Source organism: Brachycentrus maculatus, unplaced genomic scaffold (assembly GCF_059751285.1).
Source record: "Brachycentrus maculatus isolate JH-2025_06_01 unplaced genomic scaffold, ASM5975128v1 h1tg000126l, whole genome shotgun sequence".
In the NCBI taxonomy this organism is placed as follows: domain Eukaryota; kingdom Metazoa; phylum Arthropoda; class Insecta; order Trichoptera; family Brachycentridae; genus Brachycentrus; species Brachycentrus maculatus.
In genome coordinates, this window is record NW_028280879.1 from 1,625,001 (window position 1) to 1,642,500 (window position 17,500).

At 35.6% G+C, this 17,500-nt stretch overlaps 1 protein-coding gene across 1 annotated transcript in view; it reads left to right on the forward strand.

Annotated features, from left to right (window-relative positions):
* Positions 1-16,399, forward strand: part of LOC148309391 (peptidoglycan-recognition protein SD-like) — a 25,347-nt gene extending 8,948 nt beyond the window's left edge. Inside the window, exons 2-4 of the mRNA XM_088260169.1 lie at positions 7,966-8,172; positions 12,079-12,227; positions 14,474-16,399. Coding sequence (XP_088116295.1) covers positions 7,968-8,172; positions 12,079-12,227; positions 14,474-14,854 — 735 coding nt within the window. The 5' untranslated portion in view covers positions 7,966-7,967 and the 3' untranslated portion in view covers positions 14,855-16,399. The remainder of the gene's footprint in view (positions 1-7,965; positions 8,173-12,078; positions 12,228-14,473) is intronic.
* Positions 16,400-17,500: the final 1,101 nt, after the last annotated feature.

The following is a 17,500-nucleotide window of genomic DNA, read 5'->3' on the forward strand; positions in this document are numbered from 1 at the left end:
ATATATATATATATATATATATATATATATATATATATATATATATATATATATATATATATATATATATATATATATATATATATATATATATATATATATATAAATATAAATATAAATATATTTTTTTAAATTGTAATTATTGTTTTAATTTTTTTGTAAATTGAAAAAAGACTTTACACTGGCAGAAACATCCTCTTATCGGTGACAGCCAAATAAAAAAATCCGTAGTATTAAGGGAGCCGCTAACCGAAAAAGATTGGGAGCCTCTGGGCTGACGTTTGAAAGTCACCTTCGCTTGCGCTTGTCCATAAATGCCTTATCCGTGAAGTTTTTGCATAGGCCGTATATAGATTTCCACAGTAGCGTTTTTTTCTTTCCTTCCAACGCTCCAGTCTCCATCAATACGTTCGTTCCAATAAATCTTGAAATATACATGGGTGAAAATGTACACTCGTTTTGCATAATTTGTTTTTCGTTTTGTGTTTATTGCGTAAAGGATACATCATACATCGTTTTGCCACATATTCTGTCTCAATCTTGTGGATTGGTTTACAGCAACAAATGACATCTCTTTCCCCATTCCGGTCTATTGAGGGCCACCCTCTTCAGCCCAATTCTTTGTACAAGTCGCAAAGATATTCGTGGCTTGAGGGTCCTCTGGCATTTGTTCCCTCGATCGTTCGTTCCAGGAAACCCTCTTGTCTCAACACGTCACCTATATTTTTGCGCCTCCTTCGAGATGGTCGATTTCCTTATTTCTTCGATTATTCGTACCTCGTCGTTCGAGATGTGGTCTCTCCAGGATTTCCCTGGCATTCTTCTATAGGTCCACATCTTGAACGCATTTAGCCTACCGTTATCTCTTTCAAATAAGCCCCATATCTCGCACTCCATACATATTTGGAAGTCCTCACCAAAAATCTACATTTCAAATATTGCACAAAAAATCATTAAAATGCTAATCTTTTCTGTTTACTGTGTTCTATCTAAATCTTAATTAAATTGTCACAAAACGTGACCAATCCTGTGTTGAACCTATATTAAATCATTAAATCGCACCAAAACGTAACAATTTTACAAGCTAGAATTCATGATTACTTAAAATCATTTATAATGGAAATGTAACGTTTTGGTGAGGACCTCCACAAATATTTTGACTAGAAATTTGCGTAATTTCAGATAAATGTTATTAGATTATTTATCTTTGATAGATTCCTTATCTTTGATAGATCTTATATAATAATAGCTCGAAATGCACTTTACACACCAAATTTGTGCACATTTAAATTATCGACTAAAAAACCGATCTATAAGTCGGTTTTTAAATTCGATCACACTTGCCCGTTTTAACCTTGGAATTTATGTCCATATATGGAGTGTTAATGGTGTTCGACGCCAAAGCGTCCCAACCGATCCCTTCTCCAGCATCCAGCCTCACAGTGCATTACAAGACGTCGCGGGGCGTGCATGTGTTATACTTTTAACTAAGTCCACAAAATGGAGGACTAATTGTGTTGTGGTGACCGTTGTGTTGTTTAGTGAGTGATTGTTCCTAGGTAAGCGAGAATATTATTTAAATATATTTAATTTATATTTATGAATATAACAATATATAAAACTTCTACTTTTCCACTTTATCCGCACCCAATGATGCATTGGGAACTACACAGAATCAATTAAGTGTTAGTTTGATCGTTAATCTCACAAAGGCAAAGCAAGGAGTTACGTGTTTCGGGCATCATTACAGGATAATAAAAAAATTATAGTTAAAAAAAAAACTTGTAGATTTCTTTTAAATTTTAATTTAGGGCGCGTGACTAATCACGCGTACCTACCCACAAGTATTGCAAAATGGCGTCCCAAGCTTCTGGAAAATTCTCGAAATCAGCGATGGAAAAGTTTTGATTTTCAATTATACTATGCTGCTAACATTACTCCGCTTCCTACAGGGGTAGATAGAGAGGATGGAACGCCATATTTATATGTCTTATCATAAATTCAATACATCGATACATATAGTCATTCACGCCCTCCAGTTATGTAGACTATTTTTACGACCAGATTTCTCCGATTGATTTGTTTGTGCACAGATTGATTTAGATATGTTTATTCTTCTTCTGCTTGCACTCATGGGTGCATAGGGGACTGCAATATATCGACAAGGTATAACCGATCGCGCGTACCTACCCACAGTTATTACAAAATGGCGTCCCAAGCTTCCGGCTCGGGACGCCATTTTGTGTAGATGGGAAGCCCAAGCTTCCAGAACATTCCCGAAGTCGGCATTAAAAATAAGTCTGATTTTCAACTAAACATTTGCTGCTAACATCACTCCGCTTCCTACAGGGTTAGAAACAGAGGATGGAACGCCATATTTATGTCTTTACATAAACTTCTAGCTTCCTCTACATCGATACATATATTTATTCACACCCACCAGATTTAAGGATCCCATTAATTTGTTCGTGCGGAGATTTAAATGTGTTTTATTGTCCTTTTGTGTGGATTCATGGGCGCATAGGGGACTGCAACATATCACGCGTCCTCACAATTATCACAAAATGGCGTCCTAAGTTTCTGGAACATTCCCGGAATCAGTAACGGAAAAGTTCTGATTTTCAATTATTCAACTGATGCTTACATCACTCCGCTTCCTACAGAGGTAGCTAGAGAGGATGGAACGCCACATTCAGCTGTCTTAACATAAACTCCTAGCTTCCTCACATCAATACATAGTCATTTACTTCCTCCAGTTATGTAGACTATTTACACGACCAGATTTTAGTATCTGGTTGATTAGTATACATTATTAGATTAGATTTTAGTATATATTTAGATATAATTGTTCTTCTTCTACGTGCACTATGGGTGCACAGAGGACTGCATGATGTCGACGAGGTTTAAACTTGATATTGATTATGAATGCAGGGTGATTAATAGGTACTGACTGCTCTTCTGCAATCTGGAGTAGGAGTTGGAATACGCTTGATGGATGGTAGATGACATTCATTTCTCATGGATTTGCACTGCCTACATATTGTCCGCACATCTCAACAGTTCCTTTGATATTGGAGATCCTTCATTCAGTTGCATTAAAGCCACCATAGTCTGATCTTCGAAGGTCGATAATTACTATCAGACACTGGAATATATTCCTACGGATGACATATCAATATTATAGAGACCTATAATATTGATACGTTATCCAAAGGTGGAATAATCCAGTGTTTGATAGAGTAATTATTAGAAACTGTTGATGACCAGATTATTATATGTTGACGACAGTGCACCTGACAGAAGGATCTCCGATAACAAAGGGATTGTTAATGAGGTGCGCGGACAATGTGTGGATAGTGTAAGTCCATGGGGAATGCGTTTCATCTACCATGCATCCCATTAAGAGTATTCCACTCCTACTTCAGATTGCAAGAGAGCAGTATCGATCACCCTGTATTCGTATAATCAAGATCACGTTTACATCTCGTCGATATCTTGCAGTCTTCTATGCGCCCACAGTGCAGGTAGAAGTAGAATAATTATATCTAAATATATCTTCGCACGATCAAATCAATCTGGTCGTGAAAATAGTAGGTAAACATAACTGAAGGGCGTGTGGGCTATGTGTATTGATGGAGAGGAAGGAAGGAGTTTATGTTAACAAATATGAATATGACGTTCCATCCTCTTTCCCCACCCTTGTGGAAGCGGTGTGATGTTAGCAGCAGTAGTATAATGAAAATCAGACTTATTTCATTTGCCGACTACGATAATGTTCTAGAAGTTCAGGACGCCATTTTGTAATAATTGTGGGTACGCACGATCAGTTTAACCTCGTCGACGTGTTGCAGTCCCCTATGCGCTCATGAGTCAGGAAGAAGAAGAATAAACATATTTAAAACTATCTCCGCACGAAATTTAAAACATAATCAACGAGATCCTAAAATCTGGTCGTGTAAATAGTCTACATAGCTGGAGGGCGTTAATGACTATGTATTGATGTAAAGTAAGCTAGGAGTTTATGTCAAGACAGATGAATATGGCGTTCCATCCTCTTTGCCTACCCTTGAAGGAAGTGGAGTGATGATAGCAGCAGTTGTATAATTGAAAATCAGACTTTTTTCTGTTACCGATTTCGTGAATGTTCCAGAAGTTCGTGAGCCATTTTGTGATAATTGGTGGTATGCGCGATTGGTTACACCTTATCTTTGTATTGCAGTTCCCTATGCACTCATGAGTGTGGCCAGAAGAATTATTCATTATCTAAATCTATCCCCACCCGAACAAATTAATCAGAACATAAAATCTGTTCCTGTAAAAAGTCTACATAAAGGGAAAGCCCGAATTTTCTTCTTCCTAGCTCCATCCCAACTCATCGTCTTTGTAGACTGTAGGGTCAGACCTTGTCCTCAGGTTGTAGGTCCTTCTATCATTTATAAGGTCACCTCGGTCATGTCTTCAAATCATGGTAACTCTCTGCAGCATCCATGAATTTTTTCGTCTTCCTGTAGACGTCTTTCGAGGAAGATCCATGGCGATCGCCTGGTTTACAATATGTTCAGGTTCTCTACGTCATATGTGCCCATTCCATCTCAATTGCCTTTCCTCTACCTTACTATTGATGTTAGCTACACCCAGGCTTTCACGAATGCGTAAACTCTTTATTTTGTCTCTAAGGAACTCTCCAGCTGACTAAGAATTCAGTGCCCAATGCACCATAGGGTTCCGATGAGGGTTTGAAGTAGAAGAAGTATTAGGTGTGGGTTTGAAGTGAAGTGGGAGGGGATGGAAGCGTTTTGTTTTATTATTATTTCTAGGAATAGGGAAATATTTAATAACATAATTTCATTTGGTTAGCAATAATGTTTAAATTTTTGTTCGAAGTGCGATCCCTCACACGGTTGTGCGGTAAAACGATGTATGATATATGTTTGAATGGTGAAATAAAGAAACAATGCAAGGCTGAGATATGAGGCATTATCGAAAAAATTAAGAAAGATGTGTTGAGATGGTTTGGTCACGTGAATCGAATGAGTGAAGAAAAAACAGTAAAACGAATTGATAACGCGAATGTGGTTGGTAATAGAATCAGAGGAAGATCTAGGAAAACTTGGTGTATTCAAGTATTTCAAATACTTTGGCGCGGTCAGGTCAGGAGTCGGAATAATTGGCGGGTATGAGGAGATGCATGAATGTGGAAGAGGCAAAGTTTTATTTTATTGGTGTGGCGTTCCATTCTCTCTGCATGTATCTGCGGGAAAGCGATGTGATGATAAGATAGGAAATTAATAATCCGAAACATCATGGTTTTATTGTACATGTTTTTAGCTTGTAGTTTATATGTGTTTTGTCTCTTTGTTAAATGTGCAGCTTTTATATTTTATCGATTAGTTTCGTATTACGTTATCGCAATTCCTGAAAATCTCTCTATTTAATTTTCATTTTTCTAGGCCAGCGTTTCCCAACCTTTTTTGGCTTGCGTAACACTTAGGCTTACTTGTATCACTTTGCAAAAATGATTGTATTTCGAGAAATTTGTTATTCCATTTACAATATAAATTTTAAAGGGTGACCGTGTTTCCCAAAAATCAAATCCTCAATTTATTTCATTTGAAATAAAATACCGAAAGGTTTATTTTTTCTGATAAAAATAACACATTTGAACTTTACACATCACAATTTTTTTTAAAAATTTAAAATAAAAGGTGCCGAAGCTCATTTCTTGTCGAAATTCAAAACCAGGACAAGAAGTGTTTTTTTAACAACTAATTTTCATTAAAAAAATTATATTTAATTTAATTTTATAATTTCTAAAAAAGAAAGATATATTTTTCAGTTGTTTTTAATATAAATATATTTTTTTAAATTTAAGTAATTTTAAATAAAATACAGTAAAGTGATACTTTTATGTCTGATTTTTTGTTAATTTTTCATACCCGTCATTACTGTTTATTATTCGCTTACCAAAAACTATCCACTCGCATACCACCGGTCGTACGCGTACTACAGGTTGGGAACCGCTGATCTAGGCGATTGTAATATTTACGTTAGTTTTAATCAACATTTTATAATGGCATTTATCTTTGAAAAATAGCAGAACAAAGTAAATTCACAATTATTTCATAGATACGTTCCATATAGGTTCTTAAAGGTATAAAAGATAACATTTTTTGTTTTAAACATAACATGGGCTTGAGACATCCTTGTATGCTCACATAAAATGGTCTCTTTTAATTTAAGTTAAAATAAATAAATAAAGCATCTTATAAACTATAAACAATAAGTTGAATGCAAAATCGAAATTGTTCTCGAAACTAGTCGGCTGTCCAAACTCAAAACACAGTAAGGTTAATTTTTTTGTAGTACGTTTTTTTGGATTTTTGGACTAAGTAGATTCTACTTAGTCCAAAAATGCTACAAAACAGCAAACAAAGTTTGGACAGCCGTAGTGTTTACATTAAAAAACGGAAAAGTGGTATTTTACATATGGGTGGGCACAGTGTGGGCACATAATTAAAATTTGTAATTATGTTTTTGATGAAAATAAATAAATACATGGTAACAAATATTAAAAAGTAAAGAACTATAAAAAAATACAGGTTTTACAGAAGGTATGTCGAAATGCGATTAGTCAGTCGAATAAGCGTCAAAACAACAAGATATGTAATATATGTGCGAATTATGAAATTAGGAAAAAATCCTAGGCTATGAAAAACAACGTTAATAAAATTAAGAAAGGTGTGTTGACAGTAAGTTAGTTTATATAAATTTTATTTATTTTCAACATTTTGAGTGTGTCCAATTACAGTTCTTTTCATCTCACCAATTGATGTCACTAGTGAAGTTCTAATGATATACAGAACTTCCAAGAATTTGAAAAGTGTGGTTGTCAATAATGGGTAGAATTAAATGTGTAGGCTTTTCTGTCAGTCGCCAGCTCCCTTGTAACCTTGTAAAGTCAGGTCCGCATCCTGAAGTTCAGACCTGAATTGCTCACGAATTTTCAGCAGTGGTCGTTCTGGGCCGCGCGAACCTGATGTCTTATAAAAAGAGGCAAGCTTGATGGCGGCTCTCGGGAGACATGCGGAGTACATGGCCTAGCCCAGGGGTTCCCAAAGTGTGCCGTAGAAAGTAAAGAGGGTGTCGTGAGTGGATCCTCTATCATTATCAAAAACCACAAATATTCTCGGGTACCTATGAAGCAATAATTTCTTTTTTGAGAGCTAGCACCTTTCTACCCAACTACTATTATTGTAGATACCTACCTATTTCTTTCAACCATAATATATGTATATACATATATAGTCACATTGTGTTTTCCAAATAGCTTACTAAAATAGGGCGCCGTGACAAAATACTAAACTTGTAAGTGCGCCGCGGGCTGAAAAAGATTGGGAACCCCTGGTCTAGCCAATTGAATCGCCTTTTCTTGATAGTTATGACCAACAAATGCTTCGTCTTACGCCTTATCTCTTCATTCCTCATAATGTCAAACCACTAAAAATGTTTTAAAAAGTTAGAAGTTAGTTAAATTAATCTACGCTTTACTTACCTACATAGATATAGCGTCAAATATCAACCCACTGATGCTTTAAGTATTATCTCTGACATCGTTATTATTGTTGGGTAATGTATCCAAAATTAAACAAGGTTTATTGGATTGAATTCTATATTTATTTATGGATATGTTAATATATATACATAAATAAATGTAGAATTCAATCCAATAAACCTTGTTTACTTTTGGATACATTACCCAACAATAATAACGATGTCAGAGATAATACTTAAAGCATCAGTGGGTTGATATTTGACGCTATATCTATGTAGGTAAGTAAAGAGTAGATAAATTTAACTAACTTCTAACTTTTTAAAACATTTTTAGTTCAATATGGAATTCTACCAACTGTCTGCAGTTACAATAAATCGTTATTATTAATTAATTGTTGTTTTCTTTTTTTAAAGTTATGAAATGGATTTCCGACAAGTTTGGCGTCCATCCCATCGTCACGGTCATCACAGTCACCCTGGTGATGGGAGCCGTGTTGGTGCTCATAACGGTGGCATTAGTCTTCGGATCTCAAACGGCTGAAACCGCTTCAAGGGACACAGCAGCCAACATGCACGGGCTAGAGAGCCTTCAATCTAATGTGCCAATCAAGACAAATATAGGTAAGACAATAACGTATTTCTTGATTTTTTAAAAAACCTTTTCCGCAGAATGGGATAACGGAACGAGGACAGCAACCAAAGAATGACAGGAATCTAAAATATAGTTTTATCAAAAGTCCGCGTGAACGTATGTCTAGATACAGATGTAAGCAGCGGTGGGCTGCAGGGGGCTCGCAGGGGCTCGCGCGAGCCCCTTGTTAAATTAGACTTGAGCCGGCAAGCCACTTGTTAACCGGTTAACTGCCAAGAAGGTCTTCTGACGCATAATTTTCTGTGACCGGAGCGCCGCTCATACAAAAATGACGTCTTAAGACGCGCCGTTTTAAATCGGCTTTTAGTAAAGAAAATCAATTATTTAAAATGTACAAATATATTGCATAGTGACATCTATTGAGAATATCTTTGCATACATGGAATTGAAACATAATTTGTTTTTACCACTTTAAACGTAAATTAAAGAAAGCTTTGTCTTCGGAACAACTAATGGCGCTCAGGGTTGTCCAATAATTCCCGAGTTGCCGTCACTGCCGAATCTGATGACAGTGATTTTAGTGTCGATGATTTTTATTTTTATTTTTTTAAATCAAAGCGTGTGTGTGTGTGTTTACTTTTAATATTAAACTAACATAAACAACTACTTTTGACATATAATTTAGTTTTCATATTTTCTATGACAAATTTTGTGACAACCCTGCACCATGAATAATTAATTTTATGATTATGGATAAATGACTGAACGACTGACTCTTCATTTATTTGGCAAGTTTTATAAATAAACGTTAATACACTTCTAATAGTAATATTTATAGATTGTTTTTACTAACTAACTAACTAACCAACCATCACGCCGCTTCCCCGCAGGGGTAGGCAGAGAGAATCGAACGCCACACCACTCTGTCTTTGCAAACATTCTTTGCCTCTTCTACATTCATGCATCTCCTCATACATACCCGACGATTATTACGACTCCTGACCCGGCCGCTTTCAAGTATTTGACATACCTGATTGTGCCAAGTTTTCCTCGGTCGTCCTCTGCTTCTTTTTCCAACTACATTCGCTCCATAAATTTGTTTAACCGTTCTTTCTTCGCTCATACGCTCCGCATGTCCAAACCATCTCAACACACCTTTCTTAATTTTATCGATAATGCTTATCTCAGCCTTACATTCTTTCCTTATTTCATCATTCGAACATCTATCAAACATCGTTTTGCCACACATTCGTCTGAGGGATCGCATTTCGACTGCATTCAGTCTGCTTTCATCCTTCTTTTGCCAACTCCATGCTTCGCTTCCATACATAAGGGTTGGAACCAGAACTCCATTGTGTACTGCCAGTTTAGCTTTCGCTGATAGATTTTTATTTGCTAAAACTGATTTTTTTTTGTTTTTACACTTTATTAAAGTGGTCTATTCAAGTGTTTAATTTTCATAAAATTCTTTGAATGATTATCCGTCTTGCTTTGCACGTGCACATTTTTCTTTCTTTCACCTAACTGGGCATCTGAGGTAGGTAAATACATTTACAACTAATGTTAAATATTTGATTTGTTGAATTAAAAAAAAATACCATAAAAAACCCATAAAATCGTTTATATTTTGTCGTTTGATGTGCAAATGAAATATTTATTATTATTATGTATTTTGGATAGTAACATAATATTATACTAGGAGTGTTCATCTGCAATGATTACCGAACATGAATCTTCGAAAGAGACAAATAAATTGCTATGTCGCTCACTCCTTTCAAGAACGTCATAAATAAAAAAAAACTTGATATTTCAGGAGAACGTTTTTAAAGTTTAAAAATATAATACAATGTATCAAAAACAAATATCAAGCCACCATTGAAGTTTTTACTGTGCAACAGATCTTTTTAATATTTAATATTTACCCGCTGCAGGGCAGAAATTGTTGTTTTTGCATTTTGAAGAAAAGGTATTGTCTAATAAAATTTTTTTTAATTTACTAAATATTTTTCAAATAGAGAAAAAACCTTCAGGTTTTACCTAAAAAGATCTGTTGCACAGTAAAAACTTCAATGGTGGCTTGATATTTGTTTTTGATACATTGTATTATATTTTTAAACTTTAAAAACGTTCTCCTGAAATATCAAGTTTTTTTTTATTTATGACGTTCTTGAAAGGAGTGAGCGACATAGCAATTTATTTGTCTCTTTCGAAGATTCATGTTCGGTAATCATTGCAGATGAACACTCCTAGTATAATATTATGTTACTATCCAAAATACATAATAATAATAAATATTTCATTTGCACATCAAACGACAAAATATAAACGATTTTATGGGTTTTTTATGGTAATTTTTTTTAATTCAACAAATCAAATATTTAACATTAGTTGTAAATGTATTTACCTACCTCAGATGCCCAGTTAGGTGAAAGAAAGAAAAATGTGCACGTGCAAAGCAAGACGGATAATCATTCAAAGAATTTTATGAAAATTAAACACTTGAATGTACCACTTTAATAAAGTGTAAAAACAAAAAAAAATCAGTTTTAGCAAATAAAAATCTATCAGCGGAAGCTAAACTGGCAGTACACAATGGAGTTCTGGTTCCAACCCTTATGTATGGAAGCGAAGCATGGAGTTGGCAAAAGAAGGATGAAAGCAGACTGAATGCAGTCGAAATGCGATCCCTCAGACGAATGTGTGGCAAAACGATGTTTGATAGATGTTCGAATGATGAAATAAGGAAAGAATTTGAGTAGTGTGGTTGTCAATAATGGGTAGAATTGGTGAATGTTACACGTGTGTAAAGTGATCACTTAAACCAGCCTATGACGGTCGTCAGCCCCGTAAATGCCCAGACTTCCATATTCTTCTTTATCTTTGATGAGATGTCAAAAAAATAATATGAAAATAACTCCTGTAATTGGAGATAATCCAGATTTTGTGAACAAGTATTTGGACACACTCAAAATGTTGGGTAAATATTAAGTTAAAAATATGCCGCTTTTGCTAGGATATAGTACATTTTCTGGGCATTCCGAAAACATGCACAACTGAAAATTGTCGATTTTTGAATTATGACGTTCTTGAAAGGAGTGAGCGATGTGTGATCCATATTGCTATATAAAGAGACCTGGCCCTAAAGGTGAATACGATAAATCCGATAGAAGCGTTTGAAATGTGGCCTCACCGCATAATACTTCGTATTCCCTGGATTACAAATGAAGAAGTTCTCAGAAGAGCTGGATCAGACAGAGAAATCTTGCCGAATATCAAGATTCGTAAGTTTTCATATCGGGGTCACATATTTCGTGTAGAAAAATATCACCTTCTCCAGTTTATTACGATGGAAAAGGTAGGACTATGTTGAGCTGTCAGAAGTAAACATCGTGGCTGCTCAACACTCGCGACAGAACCGAGATAAAAAGGGTAAAGGAATCGTTCCTGACAGGGCTTAAATAGTAGAAAGCGTGTTTCATACACTTCTTGCGAGTGTTTTTGCCTAGAATTTTCACTCATGAATTACATGAAATTATAGTAACTTTTAACATAAAGAGTAAATCCACTCACAAGTAGGCATAGGCTGTGAAACTTATAAAGTTGAAGCCTGAGTAGGGACATCATAAACGGTGTTGCATAAGCCTTAGCTAGATTTCAGAGTCAATTGAACGTTAGGTAAATAAAAAAAATCAGGCACTTCTTGAAGGCTGGCAGAAAGAGTGCATTTTGTTTGTATGAGGTTCCTTATTTGGTGCGACATCTCCTCTGCCTTTCGAAGATTTTACTCTAGACGGGTATTCTTCTTTTTCTTCTGCGTCCTCGTCCTCATTACTGAGGGTCATGATCCTCTAGAAAAATCGATTAACAATTAATATGAGTCAAACTCCGATAGTTTTCGAACGTGACGACTGAAAACATGTGTATTTTTTTTTCAGATAAAGTTCTCCTTATTTCAAAAAACCTTCGCATAGTGGGGAGACGAGAATGGCTCGCGCAACCACCAGCTGGTATGGTGGACCCCATGGAAAATCCAGTGCCCATGGTTATTATCATACACACAGCGACTGAAAACTGCACGGATCAGGTACTAATCTATGTTTTTACCTTATCTGCTCCCTTGTGTAGCGTATGGAGTACACAAACTGTCTCTAGACTTTTTATATCAGCTACCATCACTCTTGCATCCTCCCAAGTCAGACCCGCGTCCCGAAGTTCGATGCCGATGAATTGTCAGCAGTGGTCGTCCAGGGCGGCGCGATCCTGATGCTTTGTAAAAGAGACAAGCTTGATTAAGGCTCTCGGGAGGCATATGGAGTACATGGCCCAGCCAACTGAATCGTCTTTTCTTGACGACAGTTATGACCAAGATTAGAATGAAAAAATCACTTATATTTATTAAACCCCCCTGGGAATCGAACCCGGGACCCCCAAAACGGTAGCCGAGCATGCTGACCATTACACTACGGAGGCGGACATGATATAAATACACACACACACACATATATATATATATATATATATATATATATATATATATATATATATATATATATATATATATATATATATATATATATATATATATATATATATATATATATATATATATATATATATATATATATATATATATATATATATATATATATATATATATATATATATATATATATATATATATATATATATATATATATATATATATATATATATATATATATATATATATATATATATATATATATATATATATATATATGTAATATGTGTATTTAAGTAATCTTTGTAGTTTGCGGACAACTGCTAATGTTATTTTAACGCATTATTCTGAACAAGCGTAAAAAAATACAAACACGTAACAAACATATCTGGTTATTTCCTCGTATCAATTAAAAATACTTTATATCTCTTCGCTCTCTGACCTCTATCGGACATGATGCTTAAAGTAAATATCTTTTTTTTGTGAATTCACTGTTTTTATTTCGCTTAGACTCTTTCATCTTTCGTAAAAAATGTTAGATGGTACAACTGAAACGCTTATAATTAGTAATTTAATTTACTAGATGAAGAAGAATATGGAAGTCTGGGTATTTACAAGGCCTTCGACCTGTCAAAGAGATTTTTTTACAAAGTGTAATAAATTAATGTTTGGGCAAAAATTTAATATAAGTTAACTGGTATTTTATTTATTGTTTCGGCATTAACTTTGTGGTAAGACATGTTACAATGATTGAAGAAAACACTTATTACTCAAGTGGCAAAAAACAAGTGTTTTCTTTAATCATTGTAAGTTAACTGGCATTTAAAAAAAATCAATGATATGATTTTTTATTACTAAAACTGAACAAAGCGAGGTTCAATATATTTTTGTGTAGTCTCGCTTGTTCCAGATTTCAACAGCATAAATGAAAAGAAACGAGCTTATTCATTTATAAAAAAAAACACTTGTGTAATACCACTTGAGTTCTGTTTCATTACTCACGACTAGTTTCAAAAACTACAGATGTTTTTATCTACAGGTGAAAAATATAGTTTTAACTATCCTGTATGACGACGATATATTACATGTAAATGAAAACATCTGTAGTTTTTAAAAATAGTCGTGTGTAAATAAAACGTATATTTTAATACTTTTTTTTAAAAAATAATCAACATGTCATTCCACAATGCTAATGCTGAATCAATGAATAATATTGAGATTATATTTTGTATATTAAAAGCATTGATAACTTTGTGGTATGGTAATATAACACTCTCCTTATCATTCATCGTTCACTTTGTATAATACAATAATGAAAGCTGGCGAATAATTTTTATATAAATTCATTTACTAATAGTATTTCTAATAATTTTACAAAAAACATTCGCTCAGCTTTGTATACAAACAATAAAATGGGTAGGTTAATGATGATAAATTGAATCATTCTGGTGTTTATAAATTAAATTGTCCCAATTTTCCAGCCTTTTAATATTTATTATTTATATAATAATCATAAAATCAGAATTAAAAAATATCTAAGGTGCCTTAATAATAATAATTTTTCTGAATTTGCTAATCACCTTAAATTTAGGATAATTTTAATAAATCAACCGGTATAGAAATTTTACATGTAAATAAAACTGGTCTTAGTTCAGTCAAGAAAAGTAAGAAATACATAAAGCAATCAATAAAGACTTACACATAATAAATAACCAGCTATATGTAACTTCGATTCCCACTGTGATTCACTTGTCTTCTTTCTCTCTTGGTATTATGTGAATTATATAAGGAGAGTATAATATTGAGCTTGTCCTTGCCATTGAAAATAACACATATTCATTATTTTTCAGGCGTCCTGTACATTCCAAGTGCGAACCATGCAGACATACCACATAGAGTCTAGAAGCTGGTCAGATATCGGGTACAACTTCCTGGTCGGGGGAGATGGCGCAGTGTACGTCGGCCGAGGGTGGGACCAAGTCGGGGCGCATACCAAAGGCTACAATACGGCAAGTGTCGGGGTCGCCTTCATAGGCACCTTCAACAAAGAGTTACCACCCGAACGGCAGATAGTGGCGGCCAAGAGGCTCCTAGAGCTGGGAGTCGCGACCGGAAAGCTAACCGAAGACTACAAGCTGTACGGGCACAGACAGCTCGCGCCCTTCCTGAGTCCCGGTGACGCTTTGTTCCGAGAAATACAAACCTGGCCACATTTCTCGACCGAGTTGTAGTTTATTGTGAGTACATCCAACGCCGAGTCGCGACGAGAAAGCTAACCGAAGACTACAAGCTGTACGGGCACAGACAGCTCGCGGCCTTCCTAAGTTCCGGTGGCGCCTTGTTCCGAAAAATACAAACGTGGCCACAATTCTTGACCGAGTTGTAGTTTATTGTAAGTGCATCCAACGCTGAGTCGCGACGAGAAAGCGAACCGAAGACTACAAGCTGTACGGGCACAGACAGCTCGCGCCCTTCCTGAGTTCCGGTGACGTTTTGTTTCGAGAAATACAAACGTGGTCACACTTCTCAACCGAGTTGTAGTTTATTGTGAGTGCATCCAACGCCGAGTCACGACGGGAAAGCGAACCGAAGACTACAAGCTGTACGGGCACAGACAGCTCGCGCCCTTCCTGAGTTCCGGTGGCGCCTTGTTCCGAGAAATACAAACCTGACCACATTTCTCGACCGAGTTGTAGTTTATTGTGAGTGCATCCAACGCCAAGTCGCGACGAGAAAGCTAACCGAAGACTACAAGCTGTACGGGCACAGACAGCTCGCGCCCTTCCTAAGTTCAGTGGCGCCTTGTTCCGAGAAATATAAACGTGGCCACAATTCTTGACCGAGTTGTAGTTTATTGTGAGTGCATCCAACGCTGAGTCGCGACGAGAAAGCGAACCGAAGACTACAAGCTGTACGGGCACAGACAGCTCGCGCCCTTCCTGAGTTCCGGTGACGTTTTGTTTTGAGAAATACAAACGTGGTCACACTTCTCAACCGAGTTGTAGTTTATTGTGAGTGCATCCAACGCTGAGTCGCGACGAGAAAGCGAACCGAAGACTACAAGCTGTACGGGCACAGACAGCTCGCGCCCTTCCTGAGTTCCGGTGACGTTTTGTTTCGAGAAATACAAACGTGGTCACACTTCTCAACCGAGTTGTAGTTTATTGTGAGTGCATCCAACGCTGAGTCGCGACGGGAAAGCGAACCGAAGACTACAAGCTGTACGGGCACAGACAGCTCGCGCCCTTCCTGAGTTCCGGTGATGTTTTGTTTCGAGAAATACAAACGTGGTCACACTTCTCAACCGAGTTGTAGTTTATTGTGAGTGCATCCAACGCTGAGTCGCGACGGGAAAGCGAACCGAAGACTGCAAGCTGTACGGGCACAGACAGCTCGTGCCCTTCCTGAGTTCCGGTGGCGCCTTGTTCCGAGAAATACAAACGTGGTCACACTTCTCGACCGAGTTGTAGTTTATTGTGAGTGCATCTAACGCTGAACGCGTAAGTCAACAGACCAATTTTTGTGTATTAAGTTTAAGCGTACTGAAAACACGACACTTCAATTTTGTTGTTTCGGCATTCACTTTTTAGTAAGACACGATGAAATTATAAATGAAAACACTAGTTTTTTACCCCTTCGGTTCTGAACACAAACAGTATAATTTATATTCAGACCCGAAAATGGAAGCATCTGTAACATCCGAAACTAGTCGTAAATAAATATTACTCAAGTGGTAAAAACAAGTGTTTTCATTAACAATTCCTAAAAATTAATTGTGTCGGGTTGAGGTCCTGTGGTTAGTGTCACGGACTCATGAGTCAGAATTCGAATCCACTCTCTTACAATTTGATACCTATTTCTAACAATGAGATTTATCGAGATGGAAGGAAGAAAATGTGTCTGATGATTGAATTTATCGGTAAATCCAAAAAACATTAGATTGAAGTAACATTAATTATAAACAATCTCTTTTTTTCAAAGAACAAGTTCATGAACTGTCAACGTTCGTTTGGGCACTAACAAACTACAGAATATTTTAATAAACTTTCAAATACCGATTTGTCCATTTTAAGCAACAGAAAAAACGTTTCATTGATGGCTAAAGCATACCGGGAAATAGAGAATCACCTGTATCGTTATTATTAATTAATATTATATATACATAAATACGTGACGAAAATATCTCTAAATCATTACAATATTCAAATTAAATGAAACTCTGTACATTCAGAACTGATCTGAGAATAAATTCTTATTAAGAATTTATTTAAAAAAAGTTTTCAAGTGGTTTAAAACAATATGTATTTGTTTTATAAAGGCACGGTTTCGGAACAATTTTTTTAAAAACAACTTTTAATAATTTTCCTTAAGAAAGGGTATAGTCGCTATAACAAAACTAAATTGATCACGTGTTTCGAATTAATTTGGACGGGTGTTAAAATAATGTATTCAAATTATCCACGTTTGTGACTGTTTTGTGGATATAAATTATTTGGTACATACAAATTCAAATCTCTTGCACATATGTAACTACGGTGCCTTTTATGTTTTTTAGTAATCTAAATTTGTGAATCGTTTGAACGAATTTTTAAAATTTGTCGTTGATAATATGTTTCATAAAGGCAAGGCTTAGGAAACACACATCGCTCACTCCTTTCAAGAACGTCATAAATCAAAAATCGTCAATTTTCAATTGTGCATGTTTTCGGAATGCCCAGAAAATATACTATACAGAAAATATACTATATCCCAGCAAAAGAGGCATATTTTTAAGTTAATATTTACCCGCTACAGGGCAAAAGTGGTGTTTTTCATTTTTATGAAAAAGTATTGTTTAATTATTTTTTTAAATTTACCAAATATTTTTCAAATGGAGA